Consider the following 22,499-nt stretch of genomic DNA (forward strand, 5'->3'; position numbering starts at 1 on the left):
GCAGGTCACCATCTGCTTAGTTCCCCTGATGATGTACCACATGAGGACTCTGCAGTGGACACTTGCGGAGCAATGGTCCTACTTGACTCATTCGATGGAGTTTTCATCATGTTTACAAATGTGTGTCGAGATCAAATCAGGTGGTAGTTGGATTCTCCCTGGTGTCCACCAGGAGATTGTCTCCCCACTGGCAGTGTCATGAAGAACACCTCACTTCTAGGGTGGGGGGTGGGCATTTTAAGGAAGGACTGTCCAAGGCACCTGGTCCATGACCAAGGCCAATCTTCACATCAGTGTCTTGGAGATAAGAGCAATCCTCTTTGCGTTGCAGGCCTGTCTCCCCATTCAGACGGACAGTGTCTGTCATCTGATATCTGACCAAACAGGGAGGACTCCATTCTTACCCCCTTAGTTGGGAGGTCATGCGGATTTGATAATGAGTGATTTTGTCTCAACGGCTTCTGGTTGCAATGCATATCTGGTGGAAATCCAGTATTGTAGCAGACAGTATGAACAGGAACATTCTTTTTCATCACGAGTGGTCTCTGAATCCAAGGGTTGTGGATATGGGGCACACTGTGCTGTGACCTATTTGCTTCTGCATCCAACTGAAATGCAGCAGCTGTTATGCCATAGTTCCTCCTCAAAGACAGTCACCCAGGGACAGTCTTCTGTATGCTTGTCTCTCAGGTCTCCTGTATGCATATCCTCTGACCCCGTTGAGTTTCTCCAGAAGGCTGATTCTCATTGCTGCTTTTTGGACCCATCCAGTGTGGTTCACCTGTCTTTGGCCTCTTTTCTTTGGTACCCTTCTTGGATCCTGGATCCCATTCTCAATCTGAGTTCTCAGTTGACAGGCATGGATCCATCTAACCTGCAGACAGTCAGGTTATCTGTATGGTTTCTCCAATTCCCCTGATGGTCAGAGATCCAAAGCTTTCAGACAGAGTGATACACATTTTGTCCTCATCTTAGAAAGTGTCTGCTCAGGGTATATGTTAGTAAATACGTTTTCATATTTGGGCCAATTCTAAAGGTTTGGACCCTTTCTCAGCTCTTTTGCAGGTGATTCTGGAATTTCTTTGCTGACTTATTTCACTCAGGATTCCATTATTCTTGCTATTAAGGTACAGTTGGTAGGCATTTCCAACTTTCACATTGGCAGAGGTAATATGCCCTTGGCGGCTATGAACATTTCAAAGCCCTTTCTCAAGGAGTCATTTATGTTGCACTCACCAGTCTGGGATCCTGTTCCACCATGGGACTTACCTTTTATGCTCCAAGTGCTTGCCACACTGCTGTATGAGCTATCAGCTACAGATTATTTAAAGTTTTTGTCTTGGAAGACCTTGTTCTTGGTGGCTGTTAATTCTGCCAGGTGTGTGTCAAAACTGCAGGCCTTGTCCCTCAGTACATGCGGATTTAGTTTTTCATAGAGCGGGTGCATCTCCAGTCCTACTTTCTGCCTAAGGTGGTAACAGAGAACAATCTGAATTAGACCATTCACTTGCCAGCGTTTTATTTATTTATTTATTTTTAATTTTCCAGTAAAGGAGAATATTTACTGCATTGTCTCACTCTCCATAGAAAACCAAGGATGTTAAGTTGTCAATCTCGCCTTCATTCTTGCTGGATGGGTTCAGAGCTGATCCTCGGCTCCGACTCGGCACTTGCTAAGCTCGAGAGTCACTTTTACCAGCTCGAGGCAGCCCCATATCCCATGATGCAAGGCGGTGATTACCCAGATCTCATTTGCCGCTTCGTTAATGAGGTCATCTTTTTTACCAGCTCCTGGTAAGTGAATTTCATTACTCTTTTTGAGAAAATTAGATATCCCAGTAACCTAAATTTTTACTCTTTATAGTTTTTAGTTTACCCTATTCACTTAGCTCCATTTCCATTACCTTCCTGTCCCCTTATCCATATTTTTTGTGTTTTCAGGCCTTAGGCCTTACCCTCCCACACAGTTCATGTCAGGATTTGTTTAGGTGTGTGTGTGTTGTTGTTTCACTGTACTTAATTTTTATTTAGTCAGTGTCAATTTTTTGGACTGATTGGTGTGTGTGTGTGTGTTAGAACTCAAACATGTCTAAAGACACTAGGGTCTCAGGTTTCAAGAAGTGTGACTCGTGCTGTCAGAAGATGTCTCTGACAGACGGTCACACTTGTATTTATTGCCTGGGACCCCTACACCTGCAGGACTCCTGTGCTATTTGCCACTCTTTCAGCCAGAGAGCCCTGCAGGAACGTAGAAATAAATTGATCCTAAGGGGTCTTCTCAAGCCTGAGAGCTCCCCGGCTAAGTCCGGCTCTGGGAAGCCCTTAAAGCCATCCAAGGCCCAGCCTTCAGTATCCAAGTCTGTGGCCTTGGTTCCGACTCCACCGGAGTCGAGATCGGCTCCATCCGGAACCGATCCTTACTTCTCGGAAGTTATAGTATCGGCGCCGATCGGCACCAATACCCTGGCTTCGGTTACTTTGTCGGCTCTGGCTGGAGCCGATACCCTTGCCTCGAAGCCTGCATCGGCTCCGGCTGGAGCCGACACATCTCTAACCCAGCTCGGAGCTGACAAGCTGTTGGCTCCAACTGGATCCGAAGGTTCTTCGGCTCCGATGGCTCCGTCAAGGAAGAGATCTAGATCTCCTTCGCTGGAGTCTATACACTCGGCTCCGGCCTCCCCCTTACTTTCGGAGCGGAGCCATCGGAGCCGATCCTCAAGGTCTTCCAGACTCTCAGACCATGACTTGGAGAGAGTGGTGAGTAGACTACTGAAATCACAGGCACTGGCCCAGATGCTCCATAGCCCGTCTCAGCAGACGATCGCTATTCCACACCCTCCAGAAATTCCTCCTTTGACTCTCCTTCAGAGCCCGGAGACGGAGATTATTGGTACCATGACTGTTGCTGCTTCGGAGCCGATACCACCCCTTTCAGCTCTGTCGTTTTCGACTCCTATCTCCTCCTTGAGACCGTCCTTGGAGGGATCCGGTCGTTGGGCTTCCCTGGTCGGTTCCGGGGTGGGTGAGTGGCATCGGACCCTTGTCCGACCCCGTTCTCCCTCTCGGAGCTTCGGCCTTGGTGAGCTCGGCACCGACATCTGCTTCGGAGCCTTCCCTTTCGGTGGGGCAGGGGATTCCTGTTTCTTCGGAGCGGGAGCTCTCTGTCCTCTCCGGGAGGGGAGCCTTCGAGGTGATGAGGAGTGTGCTAGCCCCCGAGCTCAGTCAGCAGTCGGTTCCTTTAGCTCCTCCCTCCACGGTGCCTGTAGATATCTCTTCCCACTCTCTTGCTCCCGGACCCAGAGATCCATCGCCCCAGGTTTCCCCATTGGGAAGAACTTCCTCTTCCGAGGTTTCTCCTGATCCTTCAGGAGAACCCCACGTAAGAGGTCCTGCAAGAGGAAGCACTTAGACTCCCCTGAGTCTACAACATCAGATACCGATTTAGATGAGTCGGAGGGGTCCCCAAGATCCCCCTCTGAGGATGTCTCCTTTTCAGACATCCTTGAACTCCTAAAACAGAGGGGGAACTGGCCCTCCATTAATCCCTCTGAGGATGAATCGGTATACCTGGAGGCTTTTGGATCTCGACCCTCCACCTCCTGGGTGTCTCCGCCTTTCGACCCCCTCATGGAAGTCATAGCTCGAAAGGCGTGGGCATCTCCTGATTTGGTGGAACCAGTCCCCAGGAGGCCTTCTAAATTTATCACGGCCCCCACTGAAAAACAGTTTCTCACTAAGGTGTCCCGGTTGATGCCATGGTGGTGGCGGCCGCCACCAAAAAGGAACTTGCAGATCCTTCCATACCAGTCCATCCTCCTAACAAGGAGTCTAGGACCATGGACAGGTATAAACTCAGAGAATAAATCCACGTCCAACCTGGAAAACGAACTTTTATTGAAGCGCTTTTCGGCACACAGTAGATAGCCTTCTTCAGAATACAAAAAGGGAGTAACTTCAACATATTTTTATATACAAAAAGGCGCCATAATTAATCAATGATGCTTAATTAAGCAATTAAAAAGTTAAACTTTTTAAAGGCACAAGTTTTTGTCACTAGAGAATGATGCACTGTGAAAACTGGTTAAAATAGATACAAGTACTACAGGTAAACTCTGAAGCTATTACATAATCAACTTTATAATTAACTAAACAAATCAATTATAAACTCTAATCTATTATTATGAATAGTAATAAAAATATAACTAGAAACAAATTAGAAATAATAGAAAAGAAGAAATTACAAATATATAAAAAATATATTAAAAAATAATAATAATAAAGTGCTTATATAATAAGGTTGTCTCATACAAAAGGTTGAGACAGCTTATATCAATTTTGAAAAGCACATTAAACATTAAATGACTTCTTATTTATAAACTTCTATTTATTATGTTACTATTATTGTTGTTTATATAGAAAACAAATTTACTATTTTCAATTTGTTATTTATCTCGCCAAGCTTCTCAATTTTAACAAGACTCCTATTGATAAAGCTTCATTCAGGCCTGGGAAGTTACTAGCATTTAATTTTATTTGCCACTTCAATTCTAGTTCCAAGAGTTTCAGGGAGTAGGGACCACCTCTAGGGTTATTGTCTAATCTATCAATAATCAGGAATTTAAACATGTGATCAGGGAAACATGTAACATGCTTGACCAATGCGTTGTCTGCTTTCTTGTGGGTAATGGCATAGGTGTGTTCATAAATTCTGTCCCTGAGTCTACGCTCAGTTTTACCCACATAGAAAGCAGGACAATAGGAGCATTTGGCCAAATAGATGACACCTTTTGAGTTACAGTTATATTTGTCTCGTAATTTAGATGTTACATTCTCCAACTTAAAAGAGTTACTAACAAGTACGTGTTTGCACATATTGCAAGATTCACATTTAGACATCCCAATCGATTTCTTCAACAAGTCGGGTTTGAATCTTAAAGAATCTTTTAAATTTAAGCCACGCCTAAAGATCACCCTAGGTCTATGTCCTATTTTGTTCATTAAAGATAAATTGTTTTTAAACAGATTCCAATTTTTATTTAATATGTTAATACATGCTGGACTTAGTTTAACATAAGTAGTGGCAAACGAAGTAACTCTATTTCTGTCACTATTGTAAATATTGGATGTTTCCTTAAAATTGGAATTAGTTTTACAAATAAAATTAAAATTATTGCCAAATTGAACTCCATTTGTATCTTCACTGCTCAAGTTGTTACTGAGGACATTAAGGATTGAAGTTTGTATAGCCAATAAAGGACTGAAATGGTTGTTGTCTCTCTTTAACTTAACCTCGGCTATCATTTCATCAATGAGCTCAACCGGGTACTCTCTTTTAAGAAAAGCTGTTTTTAAGAATAAACATTCTTCATTAAACTCATCATTGAGAGTAACAATCCGGGCTGCTCTAACTAGTTGCCCTTTAATAACAGCCTTCTTTTGATAAGAAGGGTGACAGCTTGAGTAGTGGAGAAATGTATTAGAGTATGTAATTTTGCGGTAAACCCTCGATATATAACTGCCTAATTCTAAATTCTTGGACAACATTATGTCCAAGTATGGAATAGTACAGCTATCGAAAGTATAAGTAAACTTCAAAAATTCAGTAGACTTGTTGAAGAAGTCGACTAGGGAAACAGCTGTTTGTTCATTACCATGGACAGGTATGGCAAGCGGATGTTTTCCTCAGCGACCTTTGCTATGCGTTCGCTGAATTATTTATGTCACTTCACCCAACTTCAAAGAGACATCCTCAAAGAATTGGGTGAAGTAGTACAGGATCCGTCAGCAGCAGGGGCTCAAGAGAAGATTGCCTCTCAGCTGAGAATCCTGAATTCCATAACCAACTCCTCCATGCGGCTCATTTCTTATGCAGCCGATGGGGCGAGTAGAGCTGCAGGCACAGGAGTGGCGCTCAGACGTCAGTCCTGGATGCGGCTTTGTAATTTTGCAGACCCTTTTAAGGCGTCCTTCACAAACTCTCCCTTTGATGGGACAACTTTGTTTGGCCCTCAGGTGAAGGACACTTTGACCAGGTGCGAGCAAGACGGCAAGACTCTTTCTGCCGTAGGAGTCCGTTTCTCCACCCCTTCTAGACCTTACCCCAAAGGTCAGAAGGGAGGGAAAATGTGGTTCCGAAAATCACAGGGAGTCACGCCTGACGCATGTGGTCAATTTACCCCCAGAGGCAGAGGGGGTAATAACAACAGACGCCGCCCTAGGGGCAGAGGGGGTTCGCAGAACCAAGGCAGCAGAGAGCCTCTCTCTGACAAGCCTTTCCAGCATCCCTGAGGTGTTGCCCGACTGCCCACCCTTGGAGGCAGTCGGGGGAAGATTATCGCTGTACCCAGAAGCCTGGCTTTCCCTCTCTCAAGACAAATGGGTACAGTCGATCATATCCGAGGGTTACAAAATACCTTCGAAAAGCCCCTTCCCTCAAAAGGATCCCTTCCAGACGTTCCACCGGTCTAAGGAAATTGCAAAGCTAGAGGTTTCAAAGCTTCTAGAGAAAAGGGCCATCCAGCCAGTTCCAACAGATCATTTAGAATCCGGAATCTACTCAAGGTTCTTTTTGGTCCCCAAAAAGACGGGAGACTGGAGACCAATATTAGACCTCAGCAGGCTAAACAAGTCTGTCAAAAAGGCAAGATTTTGGATGGTCACACTTCAATCGATTTTGCCCTTTCTGGGCAAAAACAACTGGATGTGCTCCATAGACCTTCAAGATGCGTACTATCACATAAAAATCCACAGACGCTCCAGAAGGTTTCTCCGCTTTCGGCTGGGGACCAGTCATTTTCAGTTCAGAGCCCTGCCCTTTGGTCTCACTACAGCCCCCAGAGTGTTCACCAAATGCATGGCAGTGGTCACGGCTCACCTGAGACGTCAGGGATTTCTGGTGTTTCCGTACCTAGACGACTGGCTCCTCTCAGCCACCACCAGGCATCAACTTCTCCAGGCCAGGGATTACACATTACGTCTCTGTAGCAAGTTAGGGATTTCAATCAACTTCGAAAAGTCTTCCTTATCGCCTTGCCAATCTATTACCTTTATAGGCGCAGATCTAGACACTACTCGGATGTCAGCAAAACTAACAAACCAAAGAATCCTAGATATCCAAAACCATGTTCGGATGATCCTTTGCAGCAAAAAGGTGCAAGCCAAGTTGGTTCTGAAAGTGTTAGGCCTTATGGCAGCTGCCATCACACTTCTTCCTCTGGCCCGTTTTTACATGCGTCTCCTGCAGTGGATGTTGTTTACCCAATGGTCTTTCCAACAGTTACCCATGCGTCACAAGATCCTTGTGACACAAACCTGCAAGAGCCATCTCTCCTGGTGGATTTCTTCCCCCCTAGTCCATCAGGGCAGACCATTTGTTCCCTCGGCCACGGTCACGTCAGATGCCTCCCTGATCGGGTGGGGGGGCATTATCAGGGCAGGATGATCCACGGCACGTGGCAACCGTTCAAATACCACCTGCATATAAATGTCCTAGAGATGAGAGCAGTGCTTTTAACGTTGCAAGCCCTCAACAACTTTCTTCCCTTAGGGACAATTGCAGTTCACACGGACAACATGTCCGTGGTATGGTACATCAACAAGCAGGGCGGAACCAAGTCCTATCCTTTGTGTCGAGAAGCTCTCAGACTTTGGCAATGGGCGATCTCCTCTCGTCGGTTTCTGATAGCAACGCATATCCCCGGGAAAACCAACATCATAGCGGACAGATTGAGCAGAGCTATACTCATGCCTCATGAGTGGTCTCTCAAACAATCTATAGTGGAAGAGATTTTTCAGAAGTGGGGTCGCCCATGCTGCGACCTTTTTGCTACACCCCAAAACAGCAAATGCCCAGACTTCTTCTCTCTCTCTTTCCACTTCTGGGCCATTCCCCCAGAGACGCTCTAACCCAGGATTGGCCCTGGGGACTTCTTTATGCTTTTCCTCCCTTTCCGTTAATACCTCAAGTACTCCAGAAAGCTACCGTCTTGAGAGCCAAGCTGATTCTCATTGCCCCTTACTGGCCTCGACAAATTTGGTTCCCGTTCCTTCATCGCCATCTCTTGGTGCAGCCTTGGCATCTGGACCCAGTCCCAGATCTTCTGACCCACCAGTCGGGTCAACTGCACCGGTCCATTCGTTCCCTCAACCTCACCGCTTGGTTGCTCCACTTCCTTCCTTAGCCAGGCTTCCTTTGATCTCTAACCCCATTAGAGATATCATAGTAGCTTCTCTAAAGTCCTCTACCAGGAGGATTTACTCTAGTAAATGGAAACGTTTCGCCTTCTGGGCAAAGTCTAAGAACATAGACCCTTTTACTGCCCCTATTCAGTCAGTTTTGGACTTTCTAGCTGAAATGTTTCACTCCGGTTCTTCTTCTTCCACAGTTAAAGTCCAGTTGGCAGCAATCTCGAATTTCCATGCCGGATTTGCAGACCAGAACATTATGTCTCTCAAACTTTGTAAAGCCTTTCTCAGAGTGGTGTTCCTTCTTAAACCCCCTGTTAGGGATCCTCCACCACAGTGGGACCTAAATTTAGTGCTGGCATCCTTGATACTTCCCCCTTTCGAACCGGCTGCTACATGCTCATTAAAATTTCTTTCTTGGAAGACACTTTTTCTAGTTGCTATTACCTCAGCTAGGAGAGTGTCTGAACTTCATGCCCTCTGTGTTCGTCCCCCTTACTTGGTCTTCCACAAGGACAGAGTATCCTTAAGAACCAATCCATCCTTTTTGCCCAAGGTTGCTTCTAAGACAAATTTAAACCAATCCATTGATCTTCCTGTATTTTTTCCCAATCATTCTAACAGGGTGGAACAAAGATTGCATTACCTAGATGTTCATCGCCAACTCAGATATTACTTGGACAGAATGAAGCAATTTAGGAAGTCTGATCAGCTTTTTCTTTCTTATGCTGAAAATAAAAAAGGTCTCCCTGTTTCTAAAGTGACCTTATCCAGATGGCTGTCTTCCACCATTTCTGACATTTATCAGCTTAGGGGCAAACAACTGATCTCAAAACCTAAAGCACATTCTACAAGAGGTCTAGCCACATCTACAGCTTTTCAGGCTAGACTACCCTTAGACACTATTTGTGCAGCAGCCACTTGGGCCACTCCTCATACCTTCGTTTCTCATTACAAATTGTATTTGGCCTCCAGGGACAGGGCAAGTTTTGGTTCCACAGTTCTCAAGAGTCTGTCCCATTGAGCCACCCAGGATAGAGGTGCTAGGACGGTCCCATCCAGCAAGAATGAAGGCGAGATTGACAACTTAACATTTAGAAGTTATGTACCTACCATAACGTTCCATGTTAGTTGTCTTCTCTCCTTCTTTCTGCCCTCCCTCCTGTCCCCTAGCGTGGACAGACCTTGAACTTCCTTTTTCTCTGGGAGATTGTTCTTCCTTGGACACCAGTTAGCTCTGGACCTTAATTACCTGGGTTCCCCTTACAGCCTTCTCAGGTTAGTTGTTCTTCTTTCCTTTGTGGAAAGTTTATGGGCAGTTTTTCCTCTAGATACCAAACGAGATCTGGGTAATCACCGCCTTGCATCATGGGATATGGGGCTGCCTCGAGCTGGTAAAAGTGACTCTCGAGCTTAGCAAGTGTCGAGTCGGAGCCGAGGATCGGCTCCGAACCCATCCAGCAAGAAAGAAGGCGAGAGAAGACCACTAACATGGAACGTTATGGTAGGTACATAACTTCTAATTTTGTTTGGACAGAACCAAAGCGTTCAGAAGGTCTAAGTAGTTACTTTTCTCTTTTCAAAGGCACAGTTAACTATGTTAGTGTCTATCTGATTGTATTTCATGTGGATATAGCTTGATAGGGAAGGCCTTGCCTTGCAAACCCAAAATACACTGTCTTAGAGCTATGGCTACCTATACAACTTTTTTCTTCAGAGCTGCTTTGGATGATTGTGCTGCTGCCACTTGGTTGGGTCCTTGCACGTTTGAGTCCCATTACAAGCTGGTTGGGAGGGTGGCCTAATGGTTAAGGTGTTTGCCTTGCAAACACAAGGTGCAGGGTTTGAGTCTCACAAGGGATAATTGGCTAGGCTTAAAAAGGCTCGCAAGGGCAGTTAGCTTAGTACTAATCTAATCTAATCTAATCTAATCTAATCTGGACAATTCACTTGAGGTCTACGGCCTCCTTTGGTTCCACTGAATTGCAGTATGATCTTTCATGGGACCTTCCTAGGGTTTTTATGTGGTTGGGGACTCTTTCCACCAGATTGAACCAAGATGGAAAAGACACAGTCTGATACAAAAGTTATGTAATCATAACGATAGACCCTTCCCTCCCACATGCCCCTGCCATTTTCGTATGTATCTCGATCATGGGACAACCGAGTTAGGGAGGATAGTGCTTCTGTTTTTTCTTGGGTTCTTAGTGTTTTCTCTGGGAAAAAGTAGTGGAAAGTCTTACAGAGAGGGGCAAACTTGATCTGAGGTAATCCTAGTAGAGCAGGGTACTGTGGGTAGAGGAAGCAGAGCTCAAGGGCTGAAATCTTTGGAATATGGCCAGTCTCAGACCCGAGTCGGATGCGATAACCCAACACGTTGAACCAGATGGAAGGAGACCATGCAGATCTATCATTATGGTGAGTACATAAATTTTGTATTTTGCTGCTCAGTGCTAGGAGCCTTAATAGAAAACTCCACTCCCTACAGGCACTCTTTACATTGGAATGCATTGTTTTCTACATTGTCATGGAGACCTGTTTCAAGTTCATACAGACTACAAGGCTTCTTTGCTTACCATGCATTCAGGTCTACTGCACTAGACAAGGCCATTAAACCCAGAGGAGAGTCTTATTTAACGAAGTGCCTTCTCTGGACTCATTAAACAGAATAAATGTCTAGGTTACCATTAATAAAACCCCATAATCACATCACCTGTATGTCCCCTCTGGCCCATACCATCTGCCTGAGGAGCAAGGAGTTCCTATGCATCAAGCCAGATACCATCCACCTAGAGGACTTCATTTACCTCTATGTAAATTGGGAGACTTCTACATGCTTTAACATGCATGCCCAGAGGTTTCTAGACTTCATTAATACAAATTCTCTGCATCAGTTAGTCTGTACCTCAACTAGATCTTGGTCCTTACAAGTTTGGGACTGTTCCGTACAAGTTTTAACTCCCTCCCTACTCAAAGCTGACCATAAATCAGCCACATTCACTATAAGCCAGAAGCGCGTTCCAGTAACTCAGAATTCAGTGGTTACACAAAGGCTAATGTACTTAAACTGAGTGATGACCTGGCCAAATTCAGTTTTCCCTCCACGTGACTCCATTGTGTATGCTGAATCCTTTACTATCAGATTCCATGTTTATGTAAGTAGCTACATAGAAGTATCTCTCCTTAAAAATAAATACAATGCCAAATTTAAAAATAAACTCTTGTGGAACCCAAATTTCGATAGATTCTACAATAAGAGAAAAAACTTATTACACATAATACGTAAATGCAACTCCCTGCGTGCCAGAAATGCTCTTGCTAAATTTAGCTCCAGAACTCCAGGCCTTGCTGAAGTAAACCAAAGCCATATATGAAGTAAATATAGCCACCAAGGTTGAAGACAACCACGTAGCCCTCATTAACTATATTGGTAATCTCAGAAACAATGTCTGGCATTTCACAGAGATAAAAGTCAATGATACCACCTCCTCAGACCCCCCATGGGACATAGCCAATCGACTAATAAATGCATTTAGCTCACCCCCAAACATTCTTGCATCATACACCCACATCTCTGCTTCCCCCATCTCCCAAGCCCTCATGGCATTGTCCAAGCCAAGGACACTGCTTCTTTGGAGCCAAATAATATGCCAGGATGCAAGACTTGTCAAACCCACTACAGAGCTTATTCAATACTAGACTCCAAACAAGTTCTAAGCCAGATAAATGGAGGACAGCAATAGTTATACCCCTGTACAAGGGTGGGGAATCAAATGACTTTGGTAACTGTAGACCAATAAGTCTGAGCTTCATCTGTAAGTCTATAGAAAGGATCATTATGGAATTAAAGAATGCCATTGCAACCTACAAATCCTTGACCCGAGTCATTTCGGGTTTAAGAGCAGGTCCAGTGTGCTCAACCTGGATAACTTCTTTGAGAAGCAATGGATGAGGGAACATCAGCACACACTGCATACCTAGATCTCACTAAGGAGTTTGACACCCTTCCACATGCTGGTATTAATAAACTGTCCTAGCGAAATGTCAGTCCGTTTATAACTCGATGGACAGCAAATTGCATCACAGTTGTAATCCAGGAAATTAGGATGGGCAGCTCCATCTCCTCCAAAAGACCGGTCACTGGTGGTTTACACAGGGCTTTGTCCTTGGGCCACTCCTTTTTGGTATTTACTTCTTATAGGTCAAACTGTTGTTAAGGTCTTATGGCTCACCAACTTTACTGATGATTGCAATTAAAGTGCAATTAGTAACTCTCAAGAGGACACCAAGATCCTCCAAGAAGGCCTTTTCCATACAAATAGCTGGTGTCAAAACCATGGACTTACTTTGGCAAGCATGAAGTCTGCTGTAACTATCACATTAACAACACACCTCTGCAAATTAATCCAGTAGTGAGAAATCTTGGACATTGACCTGTCCTATCACTATGTATCCAGTATTGTAAGAAAGTCTGTACAGCTTATTAATAAGAGCATGGTGTCCAGGACCCGCAATGTGATAATTCCATGTATTCAACACTTATTAGACTGATCATTGAGTGTACCCCTTTTGGCATGCTCCTTTCCAAACGCTTGACATAACCTGAATGCTCAGTGTTTTCTTACCACAAAACTCAAAGGTCTAAACCATAAGAACTGCACTGATCATCTTAAAGTCTTGTCCCTATTTTCAGTTTCATACAGGTTACTGAGGAATGACTTCTTTCTTGCTTACAGAGAATCTACAGATCCTGTACTGTTAGACCTACTACACGTCTGCATAAGGAATGATGGTATAAACACCCACCCAGTTGATCTAAATGTTTTTCACATCATAATTAGAACATGTTGGAAGGATGCGTATATATCACAGAGAATTCGACTCCACATAAAGCAAAGTACTTCTGTTACCCTCCTCAAACATAATGTGGATGATTGGATGAGAAACTGCAAATCCTTTCTTTTATCTTATAGAAAGGTGTAACATGTAAATGCTCTGCCTGCTCTTGGTTGGTTGTGTTTAAATTACAGGGCTAAAAAGAGTTTCATGATAATGCATGGCTAAACTTCTAAAGATCCTCCAAAATCAAGAGTCTAGTAAGAAACTATAAAACTTTATGGGAATCCCCCACACCACAGATACAGGCCAAGACCTGCATTCATAATGGGTGTCCAAACAGTAGGCAGACATGTTTCTGAAACAGTAAAAACATTTTCATACTGTGTCCTGTGGTGGGTACATCCCATAATGTTGATTCTGTTGCACTCTGCTGTTCATTGCCGTGGCCACCATTGAATATTAGTGACTGCTGTGAAATGTACTCCTTGGTCCAGAGGAAGAGTGAATGTTTGTTCTTAGCACTGTGTTAAGTTCCATTATACTGTAATCATCACATTTCACAAATTAAGTTGACCTTTGTATTTGTAGCCTGGGTTACAGTCTTTGCATAAATTCTCAACCCTGCTAGTCTGGCATATCACTTCCAATAGAGATCTGCTATTACAATTGCATGTTTATGACAGATGTGGTATGGATTGTCCACGATCATTACCCACCTTGCCATTCACAGCTCAGTATCTCTGTCTGTCAGGCTGTGGTCTGTGATACACCCACATGTATGATCTCTTACTTCACTCCATCCATAGAAAGGAAGTTAATATATCAAGAGCATCTGACTTCATTTGGTTGCACTTACAGAATTGTAGCTGTGAAATATGTTTTCATCAAAATCCTTTACATGTTTACTAGTAAAACTGAAAAAAATATTTCTTCTGTTAGTACTTTTATTAAGCTTACTAATAATCCGTAGAGTGAGGGGTATATACAATACCAACTCTTCTAGAGGAGATGAAGCACTCCATCTTTTGCTTTAGGCTTTAAAACACTACTGCCTCATATCACTTTCTGTAATGGGTATTATTCCTTGCTTTCTGACTGGCTTGTGGGACTGAGGTGGTTCAGTGAAATGCTGGAATTTCCAAGGTATGCACATTAAGCCTGTGGCAATATATACTAAGCCTGCAGTATTTTTTCCTAGCTTGCCACTTATTAAATTTGTCTTCGTCTTTGTCTCACGCTGAGGAAATGCATTTACGATTGAGATTATGATATATGTGTGTATTCACAGAATTGTGGATCTTAAGAAACTTGTGTATTATTTGCATTTCCATTTGGTTGGGTTAGTATAGGAGAGGAGAGAGACTGCTGTAGAAAAAAAATCAGCTGTGCAGAATAAATTAACATAGAGATGGTTGTGGTATGTAAAAAATGAGAATGTTAAGTTGTCAGTCTCGCCTTCATTCTTGCTGGATGGGTTTGGAGCCGAACCTCGGCTCCGACTTGGCCACTTACTAAAGCTCGAGAGTTAATTTTACCGGCTCGAGGCAACCCTATATCCCATGATGCTAGGCGATAACTACCCAGATCTCGTTTGCCACTTCGCTGACGAGGTGCGTTTTACCGGCTCTTGGTAAGTGTTGGGATTTCTTTACTTCAAAGTCACCTTTGAAACTTAGCCTTCCCACTCCCTTTCTTTGTTTAGTTAGCTAACAGTTATATTACACCCCTTTTCCCGTTAGTGCTAAAAAAATTTTTCCCTTTTTATCCATTTTAATCCCTCCCCCTACTTAGGCCTTTGACCTGCTCTTTTCCTAGTTCCTGACAGGGATTCTCTGCTGTGTCTGTGGTGCACTTGTCTATCCCTGTTTAACTAGTTTGCTTGGATTGGGTGTGTGTGTTTTTTTTTTTTTTTTTACTTGTGCCTTTTCTTCGACAGTACACAAAGGTCTCAGGCTTCAAGAAGTGTGACTCGTGCTGTCAGAAGATGTCAGAAGATGTCTCTGACAGACGGTCACACTTCTTGTGTTTACTGCCTGGGGACCCCTGCACCTGCAGGACTCTTGTTCTGTGTGCCATGCATTCAGCCCAAGAGTCCTGCAGGAGCGCAGGAACAAATTAATCTTAAGGGGCTTATTAAAGCCCGAGGGCTCCCCGCCTAAGTCCGTGCCGGGGAAGCTCTCGAAGCCAGCAAAACCGTCGGCTCTGAGTCCTAAGCCTTCGGCTGCTGGCTCATCATCTGTGGCAACATCGGCTCCGGCTGGAGCCGATGCTTCAGTGCCACAGCTTCCAACTTCGGCTCCACTCGGCGCCGATACTGCTGAGCCTTTACCTTCATGATCGGTTCCGACTGGAGCCGACGTATCTTCGGCTCCTTCGGCTCCATCCATCTCCAGAAAAAGATCCAGATCTCCATCTCTGGAATCGAGCCATTCGGCTCCAGGGTCGCCCTTGCTCTCGGAGCGGAGCCATCGGAGCCATTCTTCTCGGTCGTCCAGTCTTTCCGACCATGACCTCGAGAGAGTGGTCAGTAGACTGTTAAAGTCTCAGGCACTGGCCCAAATGCTTCATAGCCCGTCTCATCAGACAGTGGCTATTTCAACTCTACCTACTATTCCTCCTCAGAGTTCAGAGCCGTGGCTGTTGTGGCATTGGAGCCGATAACCCCCCCTTCGGCTCAGTCGTCTTCTGCTCCAATCTCCTCCTTGATACCTTCTTTGGAGAGATCCGGGCGCCTGGTCTCTCTCGCCGGCTCCAAGGGGGCGAGTGGCATTGGACCCTTGTCCGACCCCGTTCTCCCTCTCGGAGTGTCGGCACTGATGAGCTCGGCCTTGACATCGGCTTTGGAATCGTCCCTGTCGGTGCGGCCTGGGGTTCGTACCTCTTAGGAGCGGGAGCCCTCTGGCCTATCTGCTAGGGGAGCCTTCGAGGTGATGAGGAGTGTACTAGCCCCAGGGCATGGTCAACAGTCAGCTCCATCAGCTCCTCCCACTACAGTGCCTGCTGACGTCTCTTATCACTCTCTTGCTCCCGGACCCAGAGATCCAACGCCTCAGGTTTCCCCACTGGGAATATCTTCCTCTTCCGAGGATTCTCCTGACCTGTCAGGTGAACCTCCGCGCAAGAGGACATATAAGAGGAAGCATGTGGACTCCCCTGAGTCCATTACATCCGATACCAACTTGGATGAGTCGGAAGGATCCCCAAGGTCCCCCTCTGAGAATGTCTCCTTCTCAGACATCCTTGAAATCCTGAAACCGAGGGGGAACTGGTCTTCCCTTAATCCTTCTGAGGACGAGTCGGTTTACCTGGAGGCGTTTGGTTCTCGACCTTCCACCTCCTGGGTGTCTCTGCCTTTCGACCCCCTTATGGACGTGGTGGCACGGAAGGCGTGGACGGCCCCATATTCGTTGGAACCCACCCCACGGAGGCCTTCTAAATTTATTACGGCTCCAGCGGACAGGCAATTTCTAACAAAAGGTGTCCCGGTTGATGCCATGGTGGTGGTTGCAGCCACCAAGAAGGAACTAGCTAATCCTTCAGTACCTATCCATTCTCCTAACAAGGATTCTAGGACTATGGATAGGTATGGCAAGCGGATGTTTTCTTCAGCGACCTTTGCCATGCAGTCGCTGAATTACTTGTCACTTCACCCGCCTTCAGAGAGATGTTCCCAAAGAGTTGGGTGAAGTTTTACAGGATACGTCAGCTGCTGGGTCCCAAGAGAAAATTAACTCACAGCTGGGAACCCTAAACTCCATTGGTAACTCCTCCATGCGGCTCATTTCCTATGCAGCCGATGGAGCGAGTAGGGCTGCAGGCACAGGTGTGGCCTTAAGGCGTCATGCCTGGATGCGGCTTTGTAATTTTGCAGACCCCTTCAAGGCGTCCTTCACTAACTCCCCCTTTGATGGTTCCACGTTGTTCGGCCCTCAAGTGAAAGACACCTTGACCAGATGCGAGCAAGATGGCAAGACTCTTTCTGCCGTAGGAGTCCGTTTCGACACCCCTTCCAGACCATATCCTAAGGGTCAAAAGGGTGGAAAAATGTGGTTCTGCAAATCACAAGGAGTCACGCCTGACTCAAGAGGTCAGTTTACCCCCAGAGGCAGAGGGGGTAACAACAACAGACGCCGCCCAAGAGGCAGAGGGGGTCCGCAGAATCGGGGTAACAGAGAGTCTCTCTCTGACAAACCCTTCCAACATCCCTGAGATGTTGCCCGACTGTCCACCTTCGGAGGCATTCGGGGGAAGATTATCGCTGTACCCAAAAGCCTGACTCTCCCTTACTTTAGACAAATTGGTACAGTCGGTTATATCCGAGGGTTACAAAATTCCCTTTATCCAAACCCCAACTCAACAAAAGGGATCCCTTCCAGACATTCCACCCAGTCTAAGGGAACAAGCAGTGCTAGAAATTTCAAACCTACTAGCAAAAAGGGCCATCCAGCCAGTCCCAGCAGACCAAATAGTATCCGTAGTCTACTCACAGTTCTTTTTGGTACCAAAATAAACAGTAGACTGGAGACCAATATTAGATCTCAGCAAACTAAACAAGTTTGTAAAAAAGACAAGATTCCGGATGGTCACGCTACAGTCCATTCTACTCTTTCTGGGCAAGGACAATTGGATGTGCTCTGTGGACCTTCAGGATGCGTACTATCACATCAAAATTCACAGGCGCTCCAGGAGGTTTCTCCGCTTCCGGCTGGGGGCCAGTCACTACCAATTCAGAGCCCTGCCCTTTGGTCTCACTACAGCCCCCAGAGTGTTCACCAAATGTATGGTAGCGATTACGGCTCACCTGAGGCGTCAAGGATTCCAGGTGTTTCCATATCTAGATGACTGGCTCCTTACCGCCACCACCAGGCATCAACTTCTTCAGGCCAGAGATTACACCATTCACATTTGCAGAGGGCTAGGAATCTCTATAAATTTCGGAAAGTCTGCCTTGTCAGTCTATTACCTTTATAGGCGCCAACTTGGACACCGTGCAGCTTTCAGCAAAGCTAACAGATCAAAGGATTTTAGATATCCAAAATCATGTCCATGTTCTGCTTCAGAGCGACAGAATTCAGGCCAGGTATGTCCTGAAAGTATTAGGGCTCATGGCGGCCGCCATCACACTTCTTCCTCTTGCCCGTTTTTAAATGCATCTTCTACAGTGGATGCTTTTCGCCCAATGGTCTTTCCAACAACTCCCCATGCACTACAAGATCATGATAACTCCAATTTGCAAAAATCATCTCTCTTGGTGGATGAGCTCCCATCAAGTCCATCAAGGCAGACCCTTTATTCCCCCCTCTCCGGTCGCCACGGTCACATTGGACGCCTCCCTGATCGGGTGGGGGGGCATTTTCAGGGCAGGACAGTCCACGGCACATGGCAACCTCTCGAAAGCCACCTGCACATAAATGTCCTGGAGATGAGAGCAGTGCTTTTGACATTGCAAGCCCTCGAAGACTCTCTTCCCCTGGAGACTATTGCAATCTGAACAGACAATATGTCCGTAGTGTGGTATATCAACAAGCAGGGCGGAACCAAGTCCTATCCCCTGTGTCGAGAAGCTCTCAGACTTTGGAAATGGGCGATCTCTTCTCAGCGGTTTCTGATAGCAACGCATATCCCCGGGAAGTCCAACATCATAGTTGACAGGTTGAGCAGAGCTATCCTCATGCCACACGAGTGGTCTCTCAAACAATCTGTGACGGAAGAGATTTTTCAGAAGTGGGACCTTCCTTGCTGCAATCTTTTTGCTACACCTCAAAACAGCAAATGCCCCGACTTCTTCACTCTCTTCCCCCTGCCAGGCCATCCCCCCAGAGATGCTGTAGTCCACGATTGGTCTCAGGGACTTCTTTACGCTTTTCCACCCCTTCCGTTAATATCACAGGTAATTCAGAAAGCAACCGCCTTGAGAGCCAAGATGATTCTCACTGCCCCTTATTGGCCTCGACAGATATGGTTTCCGTTCCTGCATCGTTATCTCTTGGAGCAGCCTTGACATCTGGATCCAGTGCCAGATCTTTTGGCCCATCAGTCGGGGCAGCTGCATCAATCCCTTCATTCTCTCAACCTCACTGCTTGGTTGCTCCACTTCCGTCCCTAGCCAGGCTTCCTATGATTTCAAATCCCGTCAGGGATATTATAGTATCTTCCCTTAAATCTTCTACCAGAAGAATTTACACTAGTAAATTGCAACGTTTTTCCTTCTGGGCAAAAGCTAGAAATATAGATCAGTTCACTGCTCCAATTCACTCGGTCTTAGATTTCCTAGCTGAAATCTTCCATTCAGGGTCTTCATCCTCCACAGTAAAAGTTCAGTTGGCAGCCATTTCAAATTTTCACATAGGTTTGTCGGACTGCAGCATCATGTCCCATAAGCTTTTAAAAGCATTCCTAAGAGGTGTCTTTTTACTCAAACCTCCGATCAAAGATCCTCCACCACAGTGGGATCTAAACCTAGTTTTAACATCCTTGATTCTAAACCTAGTTTTAACATCCTTGATTCTATCTCCCTTTGAACCTGCGGCTTCCTGTTCACTGAAATTACTTTCCTGGAAAACACTCTTCCTGGTCGCTGTTACATCTGCTAGGAGAGTATCTGAACTTCATGCCCTCTGCATTTGTCCTCCTTACTTAGTCTTCCACAAAGACAGAGTTTCTCTGAGAATGAACCCCTCTTTCATACCCAAGGTAGCTTCGCAGGCAAATTTAAATCAATCAGTTGACCTCCCAGTTTTCTTCCCTAACTATACGAACAAGGCAGAGCAAAAACTGCATTGTCTGGATGTTCATCGTCAGCTCCGATATTATTTGGACAGAACTAAACAAATCAGGAAATCTGATCAACTCTTTTTATCTTATGCAGAAAATAGGAAAGGCTGTCCAGTATCCAAGGTAACTTTGTCTAGGTGGCTCTCTTCTTTGATCGCGTATATTTACCAACTCAGGGGTAAAGAATTGCCTTCTAGGCAAAGAGCCCATTCAACCAGGGCACTAGCCACATCAACAGCCTTTCAAGCCAGACTACCAGTAGACACTATTTGCGTGGCAGCCACATGGGCTTCTCCTCATACCTTCGTATCGCATTACAAATTGGACATGGCCTCCAGAAGCAGGGCAAACTTTGGTTCCACCGTTCTCAAGAGTCTGTTCCAATGAGCCACCCAGGATGAAGGTGCTAGGGACGCGGTCCCATCCAGCAAGAATGAAGGCGAGATTGACAACTTAACATTGAGAAGTTATGTACCTACCATAACGTTCCATGTTAGTTGTCTTCTTTCGCCTTCTTTCTTGCGTCCTGCCCGCCATCCCCCTAGCCTGGACAGACCGAGAAGTTTTTCCCCTTCTTTGAAGGGTCCTGATCTTGCATTTTCAGCCAAATACCTTGTCCTAGGGTAACTTCAGCTTAGAATAGCGATCCTTTCGGGGTTATCCTTTTCCTCCTCCTCTCCAGTTGGAGGACTATATTGCCTAGGTTGTTTTTTTTCAGCTACCAAACGTGATCTGGGTAGTTATCGCCTAGCATCATGGGATATAGGGTTGCATCGAGCCAGTAAAATTAGCTCTCGAGCTTTAGTAAGTGGCTGAGTCGGAGCCGAGGTTCGGATCCAAACCCATCCAGCAAGAGAGAAGGCGAGAGAAGACAACTAACATGGAACGTTATGGTAGGTACATAACTTCTCATTTTACAGTATGTGCCTATGTTTCTGGTGATTTGTGAAAAAGTTAGGCACCATCACATGCTTTAGAATGTAGACAAACATATCTTACTGAAGTGTTTGATTCAAGTTATACTTCACATGCTTAGAGAACAATCTTCATAAGGAGTTTGAGGTAAAAGTATTTCTTTTCAGACTGAACACTGAAATGCAAGCACTTATTTTTTTGTAATTTGTAGTGTACCAGGTGATGATGATATGGCCTTCTGAATCCAAAATTTTAACTCCTGTTGTCTGTCATTGAATATAAAGGACTTAATGGTTACTTTATTAGAAGATAAAACAAAATGTAGGCTAGTATGTTTCAGATATTGATTATTTAAGGGCAGTGAAATTGTCCTCTTCCACCCTACTCATAATCTGTTGTAATCTCATTTTTGTGTGTTTTAAGAAATGCAGAACTGTTAGCATGGAGGCCAAGCTGTAAACAGTGCCTACTTTGAGATATACACGTAATTCAGAGTTACATGTTTAGCATGCTTAGCAGCTTATGATATTCATAAGTGACTGAAAAACTTGCTGCTTACATAAAAAAGAAGTTTCATATTCTGCATTACTTGCATTACTGACAGTATTTGCATGATGAGTACATAATTGTTTTGATTTTTTTGCCATCTGAACTTAATCATTTATTATACACTACTGAAAACCATTTGAATCTTCCAAGATAATATTGTAATAAGATGTGTTTGTCTCTCTCAATCTTTTTTTGTCATGTTTGTCTTTCTCTTTCTGCTACCCTGGGATCATCTTGGTTACTTTCTTCTTCAGTGGCTCCTCCCTCTGTATGTTCCTCAGAAGTTGACTCAGTTTCCTCCAGACCATCGCAAATCATTTCAGGTGAAAACATTTCAATGAGTTGTATAGATTTGATAGCAACTCATTTAGACAGCCATTTATTCTGTATTCTTTAGCACTCTGTTGCTACTTTCTATGCCTTTGTTGTCCTCCTGTTGCTTTCAGCTTTAGGTCTTTTCCCATAATGCAGCTTTCCAGTGCTGCTTTACTCTCCTTTCGTTTTTTTTAATTTCTATGTGATCATTTTGCATTGCATCTTTTTTAATAAATTGTATAATAAGTTGTTTAATGTTGACTACCATAGGAGTCTGTTAGATTCATCAGTTAAATTCCAGCTACATTTATTTGCTGATATATGATGACAGTATCCAGTCTGCAGTTCAGTACGGCTTGGCATGGGCTTTTCTAGGATGATGTGGCATCTAGGCCAAGACAAAATCTGGCTACTCCCTTTTGGTGAGTTGCTTTATTTATGAGTATTAAACATTTATTTTATTTTTCATTAAATAGGTAAGAGCCCCAGTTCAGCTTTGATGTAGTTACAGGTCAACAAACACTAGCCTGCCTTAAAACGTTAGTCTTACAGACTGGAAAGATTCTAGTCTAATCCTCATTGTATTTGGGTGTAACAGAGTGATGGGGTTGTAGTTTGAGTAGGAAGTGCTTTGCGAGCCAGCACATCATGCTTAATGCATTTTCCTATACTATACAAAGAGGAAGTTGTAAAATAGTTTCATTTTGAAATGAACTAATTAGTTGTATGTAACTTCAGGAAGGCAGAATGGACTGCATCATTTGTTACTCCACCACCTGATGTGGAAAAAATATATTGGCAGTTTCACAGGGGAAAAGTCAGGTTCATTACTTTCACAGCCATTAACAGTTGAAAATGAAAGGTTGAAGTGGTATTGCAGGATGAAGTCCTTATTTTATGTGAAATAGTAAACTTGTTTTGTT

The 22,499-nt window shown here is 44.7% G+C and overlaps 1 protein-coding gene across 3 annotated transcripts in view; it reads left to right on the forward strand.

Moving 5' to 3' along the window:
• The window catches only part of WFS1 (wolframin ER transmembrane glycoprotein), a 1,039,913-nt gene that overhangs the window by 744,469 nt on the left and 272,945 nt on the right, over positions 1–22,499 (forward strand). For 2 of the 3 annotated variants that reach the window (XM_044062607.1, XM_044062608.1), the window contains exon 7: positions 21,516–21,584. The exons of the other annotated variant lie outside the window; for it this stretch is intronic. In XM_044062607.1, the coding sequence (XP_043918542.1) occupies positions 21,516–21,584 (69 nt within the window). The remainder of the gene's footprint in view (positions 1–21,515; positions 21,585–22,499) is intronic. 3 annotated transcript variants of the gene reach the window in all.

This window comes from Protopterus annectens, chromosome 2.part1 (genome assembly GCF_019279795.1).
Source record: "Protopterus annectens isolate FY-2018-M chromosome 2.part1, PAN1.0, whole genome shotgun sequence".
Taxonomy (NCBI): domain Eukaryota; kingdom Metazoa; phylum Chordata; order Ceratodontiformes; family Protopteridae; genus Protopterus; species Protopterus annectens.